We start from the raw sequence: 23735 nt of genomic DNA on the forward strand, positions 1-23735 counted from the left end.
CAGAGAAGGCAGTTACTGAATGCTATCTTTGCTTCAATCTGCCCAGTCTTGTGTGATTGGTGAATCCTTGACTTCTTTGGAAATTTGCAGGCTTGCAAGAAGCCACACAAGAGGTGCCAGGAGTTATCGGGTCTAACAGGATTCCTTCATGCTTCTGCCTCTGGTTTGACATAAGTATTGATGGCTTTCACACTCTTTTGCTCTTGGAAGACATCAAAGGGCATTAACAGTGATTGCTCACTCTCAGGATCACATGCCATTGATGTCTGTTCAATTCAGCACTTACAGATAGGGTCCAATATGGATACATTGATATCCAAACCTATCAATAGGGCCCCAAATCTGCTTATTCTCTGCAGGATTTCCCTTCACTTGTCTCGGAGGCCCATGTTGCTCAAGGGAAGTGTTGCAGACTATCAACGTTAACTGTTGCTTTCCCCAATGGGCCCTGAAGAGTACTGGCTGGTCGATGTATCCCTAGGCCAACACACCCATAGGCAGTGATCCATCCGTCTCTGTCTGTAGCAATACCTCTCAATTTCCAGATACATCAATGGCTGTGGATTAACATACCTTCTTACAGGGATGAACGCACAAGGTACCACAAGTTTTCAGGGCTGACAGGAGCCCTTCGTGTCACTGGCGCATTGGAAGCTTTTGCTCTCAGGCCTGATTTGCGTTGACAGTGAGCGCTTGCTATCAGGATCAAGTGACATCAAAGCCTGTACATTTGTGTACCTATCCATAGGCTCCAATATCAGCATATCAATATCAAAATCTAGCAATAGACCCCAACTCTGCTCATTCTCAGCAGGCATGCACTCCTTTGGCTCAGAGGCCCATTTTGCTCAAAGGAAAATTGATTTCAGATTATCAACATTGACTGTTCTTTTCAGCAATAGGCTGTGAGGAATACCAGCTGCCTGATATATCCCTGGGCCAATGCACCCACAGCTATTGATCCCCCTCCATCCATAGTGATACATGTCCAATTCCAGATGCCTCAAGGGCTGTGGATTTCCATGCCTCCTTACAGGGATCCACACATAAGGTGCCATGAGTTATTGGGGACTCAGTAGAGCCCTTTATGCCTCTGGCTCTGATTCAGTACAGGGACTGAGGGCTTTCTCTCTCAGACTCCTTTTGCTCTTGGAAGTCATCAAAGGGCAAATTATCAACAGTAAGAGCTCTGTTCTCCATAGCCATGCACCCTTTTGGCTCAGGTACAGGTGTTGCTCAAGGCAAGTACTGCACACTATCAACACTGATGGTTTCTTTCACTAACGAATCATGAAGAGTATTGGGTGCTCGGCCTACCCTTAGGCTGATGCATCCCTAATAGCTCTAGGCTATGTAGCGCTTACCTTCAAGTGTTTTCTCCATTTATATACTCTGAACAGCCTGACACTTCAGTCCAGGCCTCTCTCCTTGGACTCTTCTTGGATGGCACTACTGGCTAAACTCTTTACCTCAGCCAGGTAAAACTTTGTTCTGATAGGGACACATATATTGGAGAACTGATGAAGGCAATAGTAAATCATCCAACTTTCTGAAAAAATCTTTTACCAAATTTTCTTATACATAGGAACCCATATTCTGGGCATAAAGCTATAATAATTATTTGGTTAAAATCTGCTCACTGATCCTATTTGCATTCCTTTCAGTTGAGTAGGCAGCTATAATCCAATGATAACACATAAATGTAATGATTCAAATGGGCAAGTTCCATAAAGAGGGGAAAATTGAGGAAAGTAATTTTCATGAGAAAAGTCAGGCATAAAAGTGCAAATGAAAAAAAGTCAGGTTGTTTTATTAAAACAGCTTTTCGGGCTGTACACCCATTAAGACCACCTGCTTATGTTATTATATTTCTCCTGTGTCCCTTTCGATAAATTATACTATAGTATTCTTATTTTGCAGGAGCTGAAGTGTGTATTTCTGAAGGCTCAGGTGAAGACTCGTTTTCAGGTCAATGAAGACATTTCACTCATTATGCCATGTCATCAGTTATAGCTTCCTTCTCAAGATACCCCTTGACATACACTTTCTAATCCTACCAATATTGTTGACTTGTCAAAGAATCGTGCATCAATCATTTCATTGTGTAGTGAATTTCTGAATGGAAAGTTATTAACAGGGAGAACAATGCATTACCATTGCAGCATAAAATCCATGTGTTGCCATTTATGTCTCATCAAACCTCACCAGAAAGCATAAGTCTAAAAATGGAGTTCCTTTCCTATGAGTACTTTTTTTTTCATTAAAAAGTTTTGCCAAAATGTTTCTGGAAGCGCTTCAGGAAATTAAAAATGCTCATACTTGGCATTTTGATATATGCTAAGAATCCTTTAGATGTGCTTGGTATAACATTGGAAAATTTTCTTTCAGTGCTGACTTATGTTTAACTAAAGTCTGTCCATTTGGAAAAAGAAAATCCAAATATTTTCATGTTTTCCAAGTTCTAATTTCCAAAGAAAATTGTCCAAATGTCTGCAACATTTTGTTCTATTATTGTATTAAAATGGAAAAATAATTAAGTGAATGTATTCACCACCATCAGCAGCAGCAGGATAAATTATGATCTCACTAGTATCAGCAAAATTCTCACTGTGTTCACTGTGCTTGCCTTGGACTTTGGTAATCCACTCTACTAAACCAGAGTAAATATTCCTCTTTCTGTAATGGTAATTGCTTTAATCAATGATATGGGAATAAAAGTTGATTTTTGTAATTTAATTGTAGTCTGATTAAAATGTGATGTTTTTACCTATAACTTTGCAGAATAAAACAAAGAAACAAAAGCAGGTGAACGGGCCCTAAGAAACCTAAGATTGTTTTAAGAGATTGTCCGGGTAGTCCTGAATTTCAGAGCCAAATTATCCGCATCAAGTTTATAGAGAAATTAGGAGGCACACCAGTTCACAAGATTATATTCAAAAACAAAACCTGAACCCATTCTCTATGCTGATAAAATATTTGGCACAGTTGATGGTGAAATTACTTCAGGCCAAAACTCTAAATGGTTTCAGTGAAGTTTATTTTACAGGAGTTCCCTTCAACAAAGGAGTGGTTACTCTATGGAGCAGAAACAGCCAATTCCACTTAACCCTATTTCTTAAACAGAGAACAAGAATGCACAGTATAACTATGTGGAAGGCATCAGATGGACACAAGTTACCTCCCTTCAGCAATTACTGAGATATTTTACTGAGTTTCCCTGAGGTATCCCCTGCTCAAGCAGGGATACCTAGATGCCTTGTGCCACATGACCTAGGTGTCCCTGCTTGGGCAGGAAGGCTGGACTAGATGCTCTCTAGAGGTCCCTTCCAACCTTAACCATTCTGTGATTCTGTGAGTTTCTTGGACACATATATAATCTGTCATTGGACTTGTGTTCATTTGCAGAAAGGATTGAGTTGGAATTTGACTGAAACAGCTTTAAAACCACTTTAGTGTGGTACTTCCTAATCTAATAAACTTAACTGAGAAGAAGATTCATGCCTAGTAGATTCATAAGACAAGCAGAAGAAGAATGCATTTCTTTTCTACTATAGACACACTCTGATATTTTTTTGAATTCACTACACAACCTAGGAAAAAACAAATGGTCCATTTTTTAGCAAGTTCTGTGCAGTACGAAGTCTTAGAGCCACATTCACTCCTTCCAAATTTTGATATGTGTCTAAAATGCCTGATTTAGAAAGTTAGAGGGCTCACGCCATCAATGAGCAGAGATAGTCACTTCCAAAGAATATAAAAGGCTAAATTAGCTAAAATACTTCTAGAAGCAAAGGCTATCCCACTCCTAACTGAGGAAACTCTGGTACATCCCGGAGTTCATGGAACTTTGGAGTCATAGCTTGTAATTGCAGGAAGTAGCTAGTACATCGTAAATGAATAGCTAGTATATTGTAAATTGCTGTATAAACAAACTCTTTAAACTGTTGCTTCCAGGGTTATAAACATAATAATTTTAATGGAGCAAGTTCCTCCACTCAATGCTTTGAATGCTCTGTCTTCTGATCCAGATCTTTTGTCTTTCCCCAGTCCTTAAGAGTATGTTGAATATTCCATCTTTGTCCTGAGCAGGCCTGCATCACAAGTCTGTATGAAGCCTGATTGTCTTCTGTGATTTCAAGACACCTTTTAGTGTTTCTATTGATTACTGCTGATCCCTACAAAAAGAAGGAAAATATAAGAAAAGCTTGGGGCTTAAAAATGTACTGCCCAGTTCAGAAGTAATTCTCTTGGCCTCTACAAATGAATCTGACAAATTCATGCAAGCCACATACAGGAAAGAAAAGTTTTGCACTTTCTCCATACTAAAGCATGACAGGTTTTAGAAATCTCCAATGTTTATGAAAATATATTTACAAACTTACTCTGTTGCTGTTTTCTGAGGATTTTTTAAATTCTATTTTGTGGAGTTTTTTACAGTTCAAAAGTCATTTTAGTAATATCAGGTTCTGCAAGAAAGGGGCTTATAGAAGATCAAGAGATTATTCTCCTCTTATCTCTGTTAGTATTTCAATGTAAAATATTGTGAATAGGGTGGGTGTGACTAAGTCCACTGATCATATTGGAAATAATGACGTTTATAATAGGCTTGGCTACAGAGCTAACAAGATCTTAACAGGCTTCAGTTGTTTAATGATGTTTGACACACACAATGAACTGAAGATTTACTTTTAAGGTGGGTCTAAAATCTTTCAGAAATATATCTTCACCTTTTTCTAAGTTCTGTGCTTATAGATCAGACTAAGGACAAGAACTCTGATGTCAAAATCACTGTTCTGGAGACTGCATAGAGCCATATTATTTGTTTGTTGTCTTTTAACAGTTCAATTCTAGACTCAGTCACTCTCCCAAAATTTGTACCCTGTCTAGCATTTTACCGAGAGGGGGTTATAGTAAACAGACCCACCGTTTTTATGTAAGACAAATAACTTTTTAATTGTACAAATTGATGAGATCTAAACTGCCTGTGAAGGGAAAAGCTTCATGGCCTCCTGTCTCATCTCTCCCCTCCTTGCTGCTGCTTGTTTATCCTGCTGCAGCATCTGCCAGCTGACTGAATGCAAGGAAGAGACAATGAAAGCAGTATATGAAATTGTCGCTTAGAATCTTAAATGTCAGTGTCAGCTGCCACAAGTACGGCACAAATGAAGACAAATGAACTATGCACTCACTTAACAGTTTTATCATTAACCTGAGCCCAGAAAGGCTGAGCCCAGTCTGATCCCTAACAGGGACTTCCATGGTAACATTCTGTTCCTAAAGATGGCTCCAGAAAGTGCTCAGGACTTGCAGACCAGCCTGCTGCTCTTTCCCCAGAACAATTTTTTCCCATAAGGAGGTTGGGAAGACGGAGGGTAGACAGCAAAGAGAGTTCATAACTTAAAGTTTTACCAAAAACATGAGACATACAGGTCTTGCACATTTCCTGACTGCTAAATCAGCAAGTGAGAATTTTTCACCTGCTCATGTAAAAGGCTATAGATTAAGCCACTTAATTCCACCAAGAAAGCCAGGTGTACAAATCAGTGTCTGTAGCTCAAATAACATATGGAAACTGGTTATATTCTGATAGGTCAATCAGTTGTGTATGTGTGACTATCCCTTGGTCTTTAACAGGTCTATATGCAAGCATCACATATCCTTGCAAACTCATTGATTTCACCATAGTTTTTCAACTGACATGTGCAAGTCCTGAAATTGAAGCAACCCTATTTAGAAGTAAAACTCTTTGCAAGGAAAATGTTTAGGATTCCTCATAATGAGAAAGCTTACTGAAATGTGGAGATACAGAAATGTACCTACTTGCTTAAAATCCCAGTACATGTTCAGGCCTTTATTCACAGCTATGTCACATTGCTCTAAAACTGGCACATCTCCACTCCCAGGATCAGTTAGACATCGATCAATCATATTCAGTCGGGCACGCAAACCTCCTATGTATATTTCTCCAGTGCTGTGATAAAAGATATGCTGAAAGAGAAGGTGACAGAATTGTCAATGAATTAAAATAGCAAGGAAATCTCAGATGGTTCTGCAACTCACAGTAGGTGAGTTTGGCTGTACAGAACCAGAATTCACCAGGACGAATTTGATCCCCTACAAGGGACAGCATCTTTCTCCTTTGACTAAAACAAAAGCAAGGTATTTACAGCCGAATAGTAAACCTCATCTTTCCTCCTTCTGAGAGGACAGGCAGCAAGGTGTGAGGAACGCTCAGTATCTCTCCTATTCAGTCCACTGAGATTCTGTTAATCAAAAAGATCAGTTAGTATTAATATGAGGTCTTATCTTTTTGGTAAGGCGAAACCAAAACCCTCTATTTAACATGCCTAGATCTCCACAGGCACCAACCCTGCTATCACTTGTTTAGGAGGGGGTAGGGACCGAATTGCAGAATTTACTGAAGTAAAGGTTTATCTTCCCCTCTAGATAGCACAGAGAGTTTTGAAATGCTCATTTCATAGTCCCATGGGAAGCTGAATTATTGTAATGGCTCATATCTGAAGTTTGCATTACCTGTGGTGAATATGCATGACAAACATACATAATTGGTGTATTTCCAGGAACAGGACCTTGATCAATACAGATATCTTCTTTCAACGTGTTTTTCATCTACAAGATAAAATAGGAAATTTACCGTAAGGAACAGTTATCCTGTTTCCAACACTCCACCAGTAATTTTGTAACTTTCCTGTGAGCAAAGATATTTTATTCAGAGCTCTGAATCAAATCCTGAAGTGGAAAGTACAGTATGAAGTCAGAAAAGAACCTCCAACTACCTTGCAGAAATGATTATCATAGCACAAATAAGAAGCAAATCAAAGACTCAGCATTACTAGAAGATATTGATCCATTCTTCTTCCTCACCAATTAAGCCTTACACACAATAAAATAATCATATTAAGCACTTTCCCAAGTAACTTTTATGCTCCCATTCAAAATAACAAGTTTAGAGATTCTAGATTGGCAGCAAATACAAGTAAGATTTTTTAAAACTTTAGTGTCTAGAAAGACATTTGGAAGCCTTTCTAAAAGATTATATCATAGACTCTACTCAAATGATAGAATTTTTGACAACAGCTCTTTGTAACACTGGAGTTAATTGTACCATATTTGAAAGAAACAGACTTAATACTTACTGTTCCATAGGCAACAATGTTGGGCAGAACTACTAAATTAGGGTAGACATTTTTAATGTACCAGTCAAAGCTTTTACAGTTCAGTTTTTTCCTTAGCTCCTTTCTGGAAGAAATATCTCCAAAGTCTATTCCAGGATTCTGGAAAAACACCACATTTGATCACAGCACATTAATGCAATCTGAGAAAATTGAGACTTAAAAGTTCATTTGAACATGTATTTTTTAAACTTAAGAAATTCAGATCATATTTTCTTTGAAGTCCCAATAAGCTACTGAAGAACTAACATATTATGACTTCACAGATGTAAATTACATATGCAAAGGAAGTAGTAGTTTTCCTGTTTTACAGTGACATAAAAAGTAAATCAAGGTGAAAAAATAGGAGAGAGCTCATTAAGAACACTAGCTTGAACAAAGAAATATCATTATTTAAAATAAAATTCTCTCAAGGGTAGAAATTAATCCACTGTGGAAAAGATATTACTTTTTTCCTATCCACAGCTTTGTTTTTGATGACTAACATTTTTGATGAAAAGAAATGGAAAATAAGAAAAATTCCAAATGTTTTCAGTAAAAGTCAATTAACAGGAAGAGAATATTTTAATGTATTAATTTAGACTATGTATTTTAGCATGACATATATTTTAGTATATATTAAAATTTTTACAATTACAATAGTAGTTACAATTATCTATTGAAGAAAACAAGTTGGTAGGAGAGTATACTTCTTTAATAAAGATATATAAATAGTTTGAAGTAAAACTTCATGAACTTTGTCATCTTCACGGAAGAAATTAATACTCAAAAAATGGTGCTGCCACTTCTAGTGTTATTAGCAATTTGTCTTGTGGGAAGTTAAAGCCATATTCATAATTACTGAGATAAACTAAAACAACAAAAACAACAAAAATAATTTGAAAGGACAGATTATCTCTAAAGGAAAAATAGTCAAGGAAAAGGAAAGTGTAATTTTTTCATAAATGGGCATATAAAATATGAAATCTGAACACAGTACAAAGAAAACGAAAAAATCTAACAAAGAATCAAACAGAAAGCTACTTTCATAAGGTTTACTTTGTAGTTCTCAGTGAAATTTAAGAATATCAAGCCAAGTGAGAAATCAGTAGCCTGGCATTATTCCAAAAAAGAAAAGCATTAAAAATCACTTTATATGTGTGATGCCTGTTTTAATTCACAATGCAAGAGATTGTATTAAGAACAGCATGACAATAAAAAAGAAAAATGAAAAAGGAAATTTTCCAACTATATGAACACTGAGAATTCTGAATCCTTAATTTCTTGATATTAGCATTTTTCTACCCTTTCTAGGATGCTACAAGACTTCTTTGTTTTTCTTCCAAGAAAACAAAAGTAGAATTTTGAAATACAGACAGGAGAGCTCACTTAAATAGAAGCTACTTGATATTTGATGAAGAGCAATTGATTTGTCTATTCAAGATTCACTTTTGCCTATACAGGGACATGTGAATCATTAGAGAAATTTTGTTTTACAAAAATTTGTAAGGATTCCAGGTAAACTAATTCTTTCACTTAAAAAGATAAAATATACCTTAATTGGTTTGTTTATAAGCTCTTCTAAACCAGCTATTACCTCTTGGTCTGTGACTATACATCACAGCATAAAGGGAATGGCTAAAGATGATGGATGCCATTTGTATTAATAACTAACATATGCGTATTACCAACTCTTTTTTTAATAATGTATCTCATAATCACTCAAGCTTGTGTTCCATCAGAGCATCACTTGCTCTATTTGACCACTTTTAGACTATGGATCCCAATTTGAAATACAGGGAAATACCACCACCTCCACTGGAAGATTCCATGCTAAGTAGACCATGTATTTGTAGTCATCCATCCACACTTCTGCCACCCGCAAGGCATTCCGTCTCACAGAGATACTCAAATCTGGCAAGTAAGGCTTGTGAGCTCTTTCCAAATGAGCAATTCTTGAGCAGGGCAATACTTCTATTTTCCCTCCACATTGCCAGGCCTGGATTGAGAAGAGAGAATTTCAGGTAAATTTGCCTGATTACTCAAACTTTTTTTCACGTATTGTTAGAATGATCCTATTTCTGCTCCCCTTACTCTTTTACCAGATTTATGTGCTCTCAACATTCAAAGTCCTATTTCTTAAGTGAATAAAGAGAATTTGTCAGTATCTTTCATTCCATAATATATAGCCGTATTTCAGGTCCAAGTTTTATTCTTTTTCTTTGCCATTAACATCAGCAAAACCAAAAAAATAGTTTTCAGTTTAAGGCACTCAGAGCCATTGGCCCAGCTGTGCTAAAGTTAAACCACTACATATCTCCAAATGAGCTCACTGGAAGTCAGCTAGCTAAAGACCATGGTGGATGCAGACTTGAATCTTTCAGAAATTATGATATTGTTCAGGAGATGACAAAGACAAAATTTGTTCTGCAGAATCTTATAAACTAGAGAGAATTCAAGTAGTAGCCTTAGAACATCCTATATGGTATCCACAGAGGTATTTAAGCAGTTAAGCTACAACCTACACTTCAAAGCCACTAAGATTCAGCAGAAATGCACCCAACCTGACTGCATAAGCCAGTGCAAGAGTGGAAGCTCTTCAAGAAATGATAAGCTCTGTACATCAATTGATTTGTGCTGATTTAAACTCAAGCTGCGAAGTTCACATGGCAATAGCTTAGACCACACAGCACTAGCCTAACAGGGTAAATGTATTTTCAGGCAAGACAACTGAAATATTAACTCAATATTAATTCACCACTTGCCTTACCCAATGTGAGCTAATGGCATGTCAAATTTCTATTTTAAAGACAGAAACTGAAGCATAAAGTCTTTGGACATCTCCATCACATGCATGACTGTTGACTCTTTCACAGCCTGTTACTCAAAGATCTTTTCTAGCTAGATGTTCCTCAACCTACATCACTGTAGCTGGTTAGTTTTCATGTTTCATGTATCCCAAAATAAAGAAAAATCTGTAAGAAGATAACAGAACGGCCATACTGGAAAAAAGACCCATCTAGCCTAGTATTCTGCATCTAGCAGGGACCATAAACCATTTCCCAGGGCCTGGGAAAGAGGAAAAACAAGCCAAAGTATGGATGTTCTTGTGGTTCACATATGTACCCTAACTTTCAGGTTTTCTTTGAAAAATCTATTCATTCTGCCCATGTATCTCTGTATGTTTTCAAGATCCACAATATTCTTTGGTAAGAAGTTCCATTTGAAGAGTAAAGAATGAGTAAGAGTATTTGACGAGTGAAGAATCACTTCCTTATAATTTGAACTTTGTAATTAAGGTGTCTCAAAGCTCCTTAGCTTGCACTTCAGTAGGGAGAGCAAATATCCATTTTTTTCCAAGAAATTGAAATCTTGCTCAGAATTATAAACAAGTTTATCTCATGCCCTTCCATCCATTTTCTTTTTTCTAAATATAAGTGCCTTTTTCATTTTTTGTCTCTTAATCCTTCCATAATATCTCCCATTACTTTTCAAAAGTATTTGTTAATGCATTAGTGAGCATTTTTAGTGCTCAGTAAAAACTGAAAAAACTGCTGGTAAGACTCTAGCAAAAGGAAGGATCTATTCTTGAGCTGAAAGCATAAAAAGATGACAATTACATTATCTTCTACAACAGGTGCACCTGCTTCTCTTAAAAATATTTCTTAAGTTTATGATTTCTTCTTTTTCTACTGCCAAAAGAAAAACTTCTGTATAGAATCACTTTTCTTGATTTGGTATTTTCTCATTAAGCCAAGTTTTTGTGTCAGGAGCCAAACTTTATAAGCAGTATTCACAAAACTGTCCTGCTGCGTCTTAAAAACTTATGGAAATCTATCCAGTTCTCTTTATATCTAAAATAAACTGAGCTATTCTGAAAAAAATGACAATGAATTTGGCAAGAACCAGTGACATGAATACTTTCAAAAATCATGTGCCAAGTTTTAGTGCTTCTTTTAAAAAAATACATTTACCCTCAGGCCAAGTTCCACATTTTCTCCTCCATATATGTGCATTCCACCATCCAGGACACCAATCTCACCCAAAAATTCTCTATGTGCAACAAGAATCCCCATTATAGATGGGCTCCTGGAGAACAAAACAGTAAAATTAGAAAGAAGCAACCATGGTGAAAACACAGTAAAGTTAATCAATCACTGCGTAGTTAAAAGTAGATCAACAGAAAAGATTCCAAACATAAAAAATGTAACTAGAGGAGACATAGCAAAAGTCTTCAGACGTATAAAACAAGAGGAAAGAGTCAGGTAAAACTGCAGGAAGTTAGGATTGGGTTAGACATTAGGAGATTTTATCTAACATAAAAGAAGCTAAAATAGTAAAACTAAGCCAAAGGGGACTTTATAGTGATTCCACTATAAATTGAGGTTTTGAAAGGAAACAGCAGGAACAATTTTACTATTGTTGAATTCAGCCTGGAGTATGGGGGAAAGGAGGCTGAAAGTGGACATGGTACTCCTTTGGGGGGATTTTAGGAATGTGTATCAATGTCTGAAAAGAGGATGTAAAGAGGATGGGGCCAGACTCTTCCCAGTCATGCCCAGCAATGGAATGAGATGCAATGCATACAAACTCAGGCAGCTCTGTTTCAGCATAAGGAAATTAGTTACAGTGAGGGGGTGACTGGGCATGGGAAGAGGGTGCCTAGAGAAGCTATGAAGTCTTTCCTTGGAGAGAGATTTAAAAGCTGTTTGGACAGGGTCCTGGGCAACATGCTGTAGGCAACTCTGCTTGAACAGGGGTGCTGGACTAGATCTCTAGAGGTCCCTTCCAACCTCAATAGGTTCCATGATTCTCTAATTCTTTCAGTATTCTCATCCTTTATGACAAAACCTAATTCTGTTTTCGTCTGTCCAAAAATTGTGATCTTCTCATTAACCATTCTTTAAGCTACATTTATCTCTTTCATTTCATTGTCCTGCCTGAGCCATTAATATTTACTATATAGCATTTTTAATACCGACAATTTCACTAACAGCTTTTATCTAGGCATCCAGGCAGCCTTAGCTCTGGCATTTGGCCATTTTACTTATATAAGTAAAGAATTCTTCCATCTCTTCTGAGAAACACATGATTTTGCAATGTTTTTGCAGTGTCTTTGCTGCGAGTTTCAAGATTTACATAGAATATTTTAAAATTAGTTTATGTAAATACAATAGAACTAGAAAAATGAAAAATCTGGTGAATATGCCTTATCTGTTGGTGGCTTTTTAATAATTCTTTCTGATTGCTATTAAGGGATTGCAAAAATCACATGTCATCTGTATAAAACAGGGAGGCCAATTCTTCTACTCAGCAAAAGATGTTTATTGATATCATAGTACCTGCAATCATTTTATTTTGAATATATACACACAAATCTGAGGGAGTTGTGAGAAGCAAAAGGAAATAGGTTGAATCATAACCCTAGCAGCAAAGGGCTGCTTTAGGTAAAAGAGCCATATGCATTGTGCAATGATTGAAAAATGCTGTTCAAGGCAACCTCAGTATGTATGCATTGCTCCTACATCTCTAAATAAAGAACTTCATGATTTCAATCATGACTTGATGATGACTTCATGACTTGACATGAATGAGGGTTGTGCTGCCATTCAGAGGGATCTGGACAGGCTGGAGAGTTGGGCAGAGAGCAACCACATGAGGTTTAAGAAGGACAAGTGGAGGGTCCTGTACCTGGGGAGGAGTAATCCCAGGCATCAGTACAGATTAGGGGTTGACCTGCTGAAGAGCAGCTCTGCAGAGAGGAACCTGGGAGTCCTGATTGACACTAATTTAACCTTGAGTCAGCAGTGTGTCCTCGTGACCAAGAAGGCCAATGGGATCCTGGCCTGCATTAGAAGAAGTGTTGCCAGCAGGTCGAGGGAGGGGATCCTGCTCCTCTACTCAGCCCTGGTGAGGCCACATCTGGAGTACTGTGTCCAGTTCTGGGCTCCTCACTACAAGAGGCATGTGGAACGAGGATAATCAGGGGCCTGGAACATAGCGACCTGGAGCATCTGCCCAATGAGGAAAGCCTGAGAGAGCTGGGCCTGCTCAGCCTGAAGAAGAGAAGGCTGAGAGGGGGATCTGATAGGTGTCTATAAATCCCTCAAGGGAGGGAGTGAGGAGGAGGGGGTCAGCCTCTTTTCAGTGGTGGACGGCGATAGGACTAGAGGAAACGGCCACAAATTGATGCACCAAAAATTCTGCAGGAACTTAAGGAAAAAAATCTTGACAGTGAGAGTGACAGAGCCCTGGAACAGGTTTCCAAGAGAGGTTGTGGAGTCTCCTTCTCTGGAGATCTCTAACACCTGCTTGGACGCAGCCCTGTGCCACATGTTGTAGGTGATCCTGAGTGTGCAGGGAGATTGGACTAGATGATCTCTAAAGGTTCCTTCCAACCTTATGAATTCTATGATTCTATGATGATTCTTTCCTGTGAGGGTGACAGAGCACTGGAACAGGCTGCACAGAGAGGCTGTGGAGTCTCCTCTGGAGGACTTCCAAACCTGCCTGGATGCCCCCCTGTGCCACATGCTCTAGGTGTCCCTGCTGGAGCTGGGAGGTTGGACTAGATGATCTCTAGAGGTCCCTTCCAACCTTAAGAATTCTGTGCCTCTGTGAATCCATGTGAATCTTCCTAGCTGGGACATGCAACTGTCCAGCAAAGCTGTGAGATCCCACCCAGACTCCTGGGCAAATACAAAGAGGTGTGACAGTTTGTCTTGATCAGTTAATGAATACTGCTACCACCTTTCCAAGCAAGGAACATAAGACAGAAAAGTTAAATAACATGACCAGAGTAGCTTGAAAATTTGACAGTACCATTAGCAGACAGAAGATTCTGGAATTCAGCTGACGCACCGAGATTTTTCTGACTACCTAAATATCCTTGCATCAATTTCAAATATCTAGACATTAAGTGCTACATACGTATCCATCCCACCATCTAGGAAATCTCTTCTCCCTTCCTCCACTCCTAAGTTGGATATCATATCCCTCTGAATTCTGTTCATACTCACCGAACTGGAGCTGTTTCATCTTTGAGAGCATACCATTCAGCTGGTAAAGGTTCATAAAGGCACCAGAGAGCCCAGTCAAATCCATCTGCAGCCACTGCATACTGGAGAAGTTCAAAGTCATCAAAGCGAATATTGTCAAATACTGGTGATATAATAACAGTGCGATCTTCTTTAATTCGAGACAGGATAGGTTCAGCCCTACAAAAATTCACCAACACCTAGTCACCTTGAAGAAGTGGAAGTCTTGCAAATGGAACTAAACTGCATAACCATTTTCTAAAATTGTGCTAGCTTTTTTATTTAATCATTGATTTTTGCCTCTAGAGTATTACTGTTCTTGGAGCAACAGTAGTATAATTTGCTAACATCATAGCTCAATTCTCCCTTCCATTAGACAACTTTGTCTTGACTGTCACTTATTTTTACTAACCATACCCTCTACTCTTAACTTTGATTCCTACAGACACCAAAATTTTCTTCCCTATCTGCACAAAGAGATAAGAGAGGAAAGGGAGAAAAGGTGAGAGGTGCTATAAGGCCTGAGGAAGGTCTGATCCTCCCCTTTGAGAGAGGGTTCTTTCTTGTGCCTTGATGGCATAGTGGCAGTATGCAGGAGGAAGAGACCAATATGAGGCAAGGGGACAGCTTTATGTTTTTTTTGCTGGAACTCTTACTCTTAGGCTTCTAGGAATAGACCTTTTCTCTCCCTATGTGCTCTTTGCAGTTTGGTCCTAAAAGCCATGCATGAAGGCCTATGGTATTACCTTTAAGACTGTAACAACTAGGAAGTGTCAGAAAATGCGTTATCCAAAGAGAAGAGAGACATCTTAAGAAAACTGCCTTTTTGTCTGAAGAGAGGTGAGAGAACTTTGTTCCCAGGACGAAAGACAACATGGACAATAGTCAGCCACTGAATTCAATAGTCCAGAGGAGAGGAAACTTAAAGACATTTGAAACAAAACAGCACTGTGAAGATCATTATCTAACAGAATACAAACATTGATCATCAGATACCTGTTTTGTATCTCATTCCAGAGTCCTACAAAGCTATGATACACTATTAAATTAACAGACAATAGTAACTAAACATTCCAAAAAGGCAAAATTGTAATAGGAATCAAGTCAATTTAAATTTATTTCAGTATTACAGCTGCCTATTATAAAGGGCTAAATTTTTTCAGTACTGGAGTCAGCCTACTCCACTATCATTCTCATTTCACTATACAGTCTTTTTTTTCCAGAAATGCAATAAATGTGTAGAGACAAGAGGCACTGCTCTCTTGTTCTTCACTAAACAGCTTATTCTGTAATACAACTCTTTTACTACTTATTTCAAACAATTTCACCCCTATACAACAACTCAGTGCCTGTCAATTAACTCATGGTTTGCCAGAAAGGAGAAACATGTACAGATGCTTGCCCAATTATACAATTAAACTCTTTGTCTTCCTCCTTCTGTTCCCTCCATCCAAAAGCATATTTTAAAAATCCTCTTGGTTTTACCATGCTACATTAACTTCAATATGCGCATCCAAAATTGCAACAACATCTGCAGTTGATGCCTTCCAGCCAGAAATCCGGGCTTGTGTCAGACCTTCTCTTTTCTGATGCCTTATGATTTTCAGCAGTCCAACATGCTGTGCATTGTAACTTTTGATATGTGCTTCCAAAGGTCCTTTCAGATCATCTAAAAGAAGTTTCACACATTTTAATGATTTTTAAAAATTAACAGAGGTCATCAATATTAAGAAATAGAAATGATAATTAGGGAACTGCTTTCTAGCTTCTCCCAGTTCCAGACTGAAAATGTCTGAAAGATTCTTTAAAATAGAACCGCTAAAAGAATCAATCACATCTCACCAGACAAGATGGCAAGATAAAATAAGATTTGCCTGCAGCATCCAAGTGAGAGTGCTATGAAAACTGGACAAGACAGAACTTCCACTGTAAGTGAAAAGACAGAGCTGAGGTCGTAACAATGCAATGGTGGTGCTGGTTACAGTTCATGAAAACCTCTTTAGTTTCGACAATGTTAAAAGAACATACTAACTCAGAGTTTGACTGAAATGAAAGATCATAGGACAAATTTCAGATCTTACAATATGAGACATTACACCTAGGGTAATTTCAACAGGTATATGTTATCCATTAGAGCACTCTTGCAAACAGGGGCATGACTATTTCTCATAAACAATTTCCAAGTCTTTTACTTAATCCATTTCTAGGAACAATAGGGCTTCCACTACTTTCCTCAGGAGTGTTTTACATAACCCTACACACGACTTTTCAAGGATTTCAGATGCTTGCAAAATATGGTTTTGTTTTGTTTTTTTTTTAAGTATATTCTCATTTTTTATACCTTATCTGACAAGCACATAATCGTGATTTCCAACTTCAGTCTTTATATTTTCTAATAGTTCCAGACCATTACCACATTCCCTAATAATTGTCATTTTTCAAGCTAAGAGGGTGTATTTTTTCTAATATATTCTGAATTTTGAGACCTACGCTGTGTGCCTCCAAAATGCCAGATATATTCTTTTAGCACAACAGTAGCGTAAATAAGAAAGATGTCCCCAGATCACTTACCATTTGAACTGTAATCATCTACCAGAATGATTTCTTTCAATAAATGAGAAGGTGTTCGATTAATTATACTAGTAATTGCACGTAAGATGATTGACAGTGCCTCATTCATAAATATAAGTACAACACTGAGTGTTGGGAGAGCTTGAGGATATGTTTTCCTTTGACAGCTGTAATAGAGAACAAATTAGTACAGTTTCCAAAGAAAATCAGAGAACAAGGCAGCTGCAAGAAGGCAGAATTGGTACTTTAGGTTGAAAGTACATAATGAGAGTTTAGTAAAAGACAGAAGAGAGGAATCTACCAAAGCCTAGTTTCACCATTCATTTAAACAACGTTATGTTGAGAATGCAAAAAGTTGGGATAAAGTTAATTTCTGTAAAGATAAAAACAACAATTACTGTTTATCACTTCTAAAGTGTCTTACAATGTTCTAATCAAAGAATATGAGCAACCTGACAAGGGAGATTAGCTTACAAAAAGTAGTGGACATTTGACTGAATTTGGTTTCTGGTTTCTACAAAAGAAGATTAGAGTGGTCAAACATCACAGTAAGCAGAAGCAGATCATACTCCTGAGCACCCTAAGGCATGATGCACAAAAATCCCCCAGAATTCACCTCAGAAGCCAGGACATAACTCCCATTCCACTTCAGACAGTTGGAACTCAGAAGCACACAAGAACAGCCCTTGGTGGAATTAGTGCTTGGTCCAGCCCAAAGGACACTCATGGCTGAGGGCAGTGTAACACTGTCCACCCTAGAAGCAACATGGAAGTCTGCTCTTCAGTGACTATACTGAAAGGAGGGAAAGGGGAAGGGAATAAAGATCCCAAGCAAGAAGTTTAAAATGTGAATATTACCTGTATTACCTGGATATTGCAGCATACAGGAGACTTAAAAATAAATATAAGCATCTAGAGCAAAACATGTATCAGATGTCTTCCTTTCTGGGCTTAAACAGACCAGAAGGTTTCATTTCTTCTGATTTTTTGATTAGTTTTTACCCTTTTTTGATAGCTTTAGAAATGCTATTTCAGTTATAATGACAACATTATGCTCTCTTTTCTTTTTCTTTTTTTTTTTTTCCTAAATAACTTCCCTGCTCTGTCACTTCTTTTCACACTTTGGAGTATTACCTAAAAGTCAGTAAATACTTGGAAAATTGTAGAAAATATTCTAAACAGATACAGCATAAATTTAAATCTACTTGTAGATTATTATAAAGTTATTATTATATTTATTCCAAGGCAATGCAGACCCCTTCCCTTTAATTTTATGCTGCCTTGCAAATGTCAAGAGGGCTTATACTGTACCTAGGAGATCTGGTGTCTTTAATAATTCGGTCCAGAGGTAGGCGATCGCTGAGATAAACATTATACCCATATTTTAAGAACAGATTCTGTGCAACAGTTTGCTCCTCTTCTCTTAAATCTGTACCCCAGCGCTTGAAGAGGAAAGAGTCCGGGTACAGCAAGCGATGTACACTCTTCTTTTCTTCCTTTGCATTTCCAGCCTGTTGTACTTTACTCTTGGAATCATCTTGTAGTTTCTGATCATATTTTAATTGTTTGATATTTTCATGAAACTGTTCCATTGATTTTGCTAAGTGAAAATGAAAATGTATCAATTAAATTGAGAACATTATCCATCATCAATGAGCCAAATTATCCTCAAAATGATGCAGGTGAAGAGGTGTGTGAAATTACAGCTAAACTGAAATTGGCATGGCAATAGCATCAGACTCTCCCCTTTAAATGCCACCGTCCACAATAGCATTGACCAGGTTATATTCTCAATTACACTAGCACAGAGGAAGTGACACTGCAATGATATCAGTGGAGAAATCTGTGAATAGAGGCAGTACACTAATTAAATCTGATCCAAACCATATACATGATGTTTGGCTGACATCAATCCATCAAGGATCCACAGTGGGGTTTGCTGTCTACATTAGAATGTTTACGCCATATTGATCTTGAAGGTAAATACCACAAGCAAGCCTTTTGCCCTCTCTTTTGATCAGCTTCTTGGGAACTTTGGAACCTCATCTCAGAGTTTTGTCAGGCATATAAGTTATTAATATATCATAAGGCACTGATAATACTTCTTTCTTCTAAGACATCGTGGATTAACTTGGGAGGAATATCCGATATAATTTAACCCAAAACAAATACAATAATGGCCAGATAATAAAATCATGTTCTATTTCAGGCTCAGAATACTTTTTGCTGATGGAAGGATATTCAGGAATACTTTCAGATACCAAAAAACTGCAAAGCAGTTTTGTCCATCTTCGTCAAGGAAAAAAAGAAAGCCATTCTTCATATGCATTTCTTACTCTGTTAACACAGTCAATTCCAACAAATTAGTATCCTGTTAATAAAAGAATAACCATCTACCCAAGCACAAATTAAGTTAAAGTCATTATATCCCCACTGGAAGCACAAGTAAAAGCCCACAAACAAGCAAAATGTATCATACAATCACTTCTGTACAGCAATTAATGATACATGCACATAAGTTTAAAGTCATATTAAAATACCCTGACAATTGTCCTTAATTATGGTCTAGAGTCTGTTAGAAGCAAAGACTTGCTATCTCGTCCTCTAGTACTTCTTCCATTTGAGAAGCAAAACATAAAAACATATGTATTTGAGGGAATAAGCACAGAAGGACTTTTTTTGCTTCTAGATTCTTAGTCTATAGAGAAATTTCAGGTCTAACATCCTACAAAATTAAGATAGGGCATTTAAAGGGAAAAGGTATGTATACTCCTATATTCCCTGTGTGTATAGTCTTAACTCACCTAAAATTTGCCTTATGAATTATTTTGTGCAGCCATGTGCTGCACATTTTGTCCAGCCAGTGCCACAGTCTGTGTGGATTTAAGCAAACGTTCTTGGATAGTTGAACTTGGATGTTTTATCTTGATGATTTCCCTAAACTGGTAAGTCTTTCACTGCTCTCCTGTAAAAGCCACAAGTCTAGCATATTAAGAAAGCACCACAGGGCACAGCTACACATTATTGCCCTGGTACACCAAAGTCAGTCTAACGAAAAAACATGTGTCCTCCAGACAAATTCACTAAAACACTTGAATACTTACATGCTCTACATGGAAAGCATGTTATGTACTCAGGCTCATGGGACAGAAGCAATTCATCAAATGCATATATCAGCAAATACATATGCTATCTAGCCATATGAGAACTGTCCAACTGGAACTGCTGTACCTATTCTGAAATCTTCCTCTCTTGGTTTTGGAGCTTCACATTCAAAGCAGCCAAATGAAAGCATCTGTTCTCCGGCATTCAAAATACAAGACTTTTTCCATAAAGGCAAGTGCCTGTAACTGTTGCTACAGAATCATCTAATGCATGTAAATAAGGAAGTGAGTATGGAACCATAATATAGAGAAAGCCCTTGTGTCCTTTTCAGGAAATCATTACATGCATGAGTGCATGCAGCACGAGAAGCATACAGGAGGAATTAGAAGGCTGTGTGTGCTTACAGGGCTACAGTATTATTCAGATCAGAGAAAAGTAGTGGAATTGCTTGCATAACTGAATAGCTGCAACAGATGGAGGCAAGCTTTTTAGGAAGGACATGCCAAGAAGGTGAGAGGAAAAGTAATTTCCCTCTTTGTGAGAGATCAACTGCAATGTAGTGGGGACAGGGGAGGGATCAGCTGAAGATTCATGGGTCAGGATCAGCCAGCTGACCATCATTGTAGTGGCTGCCTGCTGTAGAACACCTAAAGAGAAAGAAATAGTGGCTGAAACCTTTTCAGAGAACTTCAAGAAGCTTCATGTTTGCAAGCCTGGTCCTCATAAGGGAATTGAGACACTTTGATATCAGCTGGAGGGGAACAGACCAATCCAAAAGGTTTCTGGAATGCATCAATGACAACTTCGAGCACTGGCAATTCAAGACCTAGTGAGAAGTACCTCTGCTAGATTTCATACTTCAAGCCAAGGATGAAGTGGTCAGAGAGGTGAAAGTAAAGGGCAGCCTTGACTGCAGCAACAATAAGAATTCTATGAGGAAGGAAGCAGGGCAAAGACTGACAGCTGTGAAACAGGCAAGCGTGGCACTCCAGATGGTGTAGCCCATAGGGAAGATGTTTCTTCCAGGGTGCTCTCCAAAAGTTAAGAAACGCGAAGTGCACTACTGCCACAGGCATCACAACGTGGGACTGTGGTTGCCTAGACACCCTCAACAACCTCATGTTTGACAAGTTCAGACAATGGGGATGTGGCACTGCAGATCCACACCATAAACATCTGGGTGCTGTGGAGTCATTTCTCATTACTGTTAATGTTAATAACACATTATTGTTAATGTTAATAGGCATATTGTTATTAATGAGAAGTGCTGTGGGCTTGAAACTAGGCTACTTGTTGATAAGCACGTTGTTATTGATTAGAACCATACAGTTGTTAGATAACTGTGGGCTGGCTATAAAAGTCACATATGTTTGTGGTGGACTTGGACCCAAAATCAGCTGACCTGCAGATCCAAGCATCCACCCATGAACAGGAACACTCTCCAGGGACACTCCTGGTGTTAACAGCCTGGTGAATAATATACCAGAATATTATACTGGAAAGGTGGCACATAAAGAATGAAAGTGCACCTGCTGCCAAACAGTTCAGGGAAAACTATACTAGAGTGTGTCCCTCAAGGAAAGGTTGAGGTATTTATTTTATCATGCACTCCTTGATTTGACTGCTCTGACATGCATATATATATCCAGTTCTGTTATATTTCTAGCTTTAGATTTTAGTTATGTTTTAGCTACTTTCAGCTTTGTTATAATCTCTCATCTCTAATAAATTTTCACACTTCACAAATTATGATTTCTTTCAACTAATCCCCAGAATCCAAAATAATCACAGATATCCCTTTATTGACACATCATAAAGAGCAGAATCACAAACTAGACTTCAGAAGAGCAGACTCTTCAGGGACCTAATAGGAAGAATCCAATGGGATATGGAAGGAAGAGGAATCTAAGACAACTGGTTCATATTCAAGGATCATTTCCTGCAACTCAAGATCTGCCCATCCTAATGAGCAAGAACTCAAGCAAAGTATTTAAGAGACCTGCACGGAAAAAGAAGCTCCTGGCAAAACTAGCAGGAAGTATACAGAAAGCGTAAGCAGAGACAAGAGCCAGGAGGAATATAGAGACATCCAAGCAAGCAGGAATGGGGTTGGGACACCTAAAGCCCACCTACAGTTATGAAAAATGCTGCCTACCTTGCCAGTCAATACTGGCAAAGGATGTTAAGGACAAGAAAGGCTTCTACAAGTGCATAAGCAGTAAAGAGAAGACTAGGAAAGAAAAATGTGTGCCCACTACTAAATTGGTCAAGGGCCCTGGTGGCAAAGGACACAAAAAAGGCAAAGGTACTCAATGTTTTCTTTGCCTCAGTCTTTACAGGTAAGCCCAGTCCTCAAGAAATCCAGGCCCCTGAAACCAGAGGGAAGTCTGGAGCAATGAAAGTTTATCCTTGGTTGAGAAAGATCAGGTTAAGAAAAACTGTTAAACAAACTCAACATGAAAAAGTCTGTACAGTTACCAACAGTCAAAGCTACAACAAATAGCTGAAGCAAAATTCTTCAAACTTTGTAACCAGCACTGTGAGAAAGCAATGGCTAAATTTCCTTCCTTTCCTTCTTTCCTTCCTCCTAAATTAATATTTGTTATACACAAGCTCATCTGCTTGGATGTCCAGCTTACACCCCTGGTATATCTCAACAAATGCTGCTTCAGAACATGGTCCAGTTAAGTAGGTGACACTAAGTTCAGCAATCCTTTCCCTCAGAGCCACTCCATCATGTCTATAGTACACAAGCAAGGACTAAGGCAAGGCTGGTCACAACCCTTTTTGCTCACCCAAAAAGCAGAGGCTGAAGAAATGCGATAAGAGGATTCCTAGGGATTCCCTCCATTTCAAGGACTATTAACAATTTAAAATTATTTTGCTGATAAGATGATCTTAAAATCAGTAGAACGGTTCAGGGATATCTATCTAATACCCAGAAAGAACAGTGACGGCTACGAAAGATTTCAGTATGTTATATTCAAATGAAGACATTCATTTACGACATCAAGTTGTTTTAAAGCTTGCAAGAAAAAGTAAAGAATGTCCAGAGAAATCCAAATAAGCATTAGCTCTACTGCCTATCATTCTATCCTTCAGGAAAACTAGATATCTAATTCTCACAAAGTTAAGCAGCACTGTATTTACTTACAGAGGTTGTAAATGCGCCAGTCCAAATGGTCAAGTCTCTCAAAGATAGTATTTTCTTGGTTATGAGACCGAGGATTATCTACCGAGGAGTCACTTCTTCCCTTTCTTAGATCTTGTAGTGAGTGCATAATATAAAACACAAAGCTTACATTCATTATTAGTAGTATGACTTTATCCACTCTCCTCCATGGTGCCATTTTAAGTGCAAAGAAACCGAGACTTCTGCTGATTGGAATTTGTATTTGTTTCAGTTTTCCACTCTGCTTTCTCTTTCCAAATTTGCTCTTTCAAACAGCTCAGAGTCAAGCAGATGCAAAGACTGCTCAGATGAAGCAATTAACTGAGTCTAGCAGGTCATATAGTTGACAAAAATAAGGTGCAATGTAGACATATTTTCTCTATCATTTATAGATATATATACAGCGAGAGAAATTTGTAAAAGTTACACATTGATAGAGAAAGCAGGCAGTTCTCACAGCTTGCAATGAGTCAAATGATCTGATTACTTACCTGGAGTTATTCTGTAGGAAGTACAAGACCATTGGATAAGGAGATATCAGAAAGCCTCTGACGCAGTAAAGCACACCTACACCCAGAGAAGATTGGAATAAAATGTATGCCACTTTTATGTTTTGTGATCACTATTGTCTGCGAAGGGTAATATTTGATTTTAAAAACCTGCAAGTTTACCACGTGC

The 23735-nt window shown here is 38.1% G+C and overlaps 1 protein-coding gene across 1 annotated transcript; it reads right to left on the minus strand.

Moving 5' to 3' along the window:
* Window positions 1-3468: 3468 nt before the first annotated feature.
* GALNT8 (polypeptide N-acetylgalactosaminyltransferase 8) lies at window positions 3469-23256 on the minus strand. Its single transcript, XM_026046204.1, has 11 exons — window positions 23040-23256; window positions 18092-18380; window positions 16781-16947; window positions 15695-15878; window positions 14192-14389; window positions 11147-11261; window positions 8986-9171; window positions 7158-7295; window positions 6535-6630; window positions 5821-5988; window positions 3469-4175 (listed from the first exon to the last, which is right to left on the minus strand). Exons 1-11 carry the CDS (start codon window positions 23233-23235, stop codon window positions 3996-3998), a joined length of 1917 nt encoding a protein of 638 aa, XP_025901989.1. The 5' UTR covers window positions 23236-23256; the 3' UTR covers window positions 3469-3995.
* Window positions 23257-23735: the final 479 nt, after the last annotated feature.

Source organism: Nothoprocta perdicaria, unplaced genomic scaffold (genome assembly GCF_003342845.1).
Source record: "Nothoprocta perdicaria isolate Ctin4 unplaced genomic scaffold, notPer1 scaffold_427, whole genome shotgun sequence".
Taxonomy (NCBI): Eukaryota; Metazoa; Chordata; class Aves; order Tinamiformes; family Tinamidae; genus Nothoprocta; species Nothoprocta perdicaria.

Excerpts from the sequence above, each read along its gene's own strand:
- GALNT8 (XM_026046204.1), bottom strand. The coding sequence starts at position 23,235 with ATGGCACCATGGAGGAGAGTGGATAAAGTCATACTACTAATAATGAAT. Across the intron at positions 9,172-11,146 it reads ATGTGGAACTTGGCCTGAGG|GCCTGGCAATGTGGAGGGAA; the intron begins GTAAATGTATTT and ends TTCTCAATCCAG. Across the intron at positions 7,296-8,985 it reads CATGGAATCTTCCAGTGGAG|AATCCTGGAATAGACTTTGG; the intron begins GTGGTGGTATTT and ends GTGTTTTTCCAG.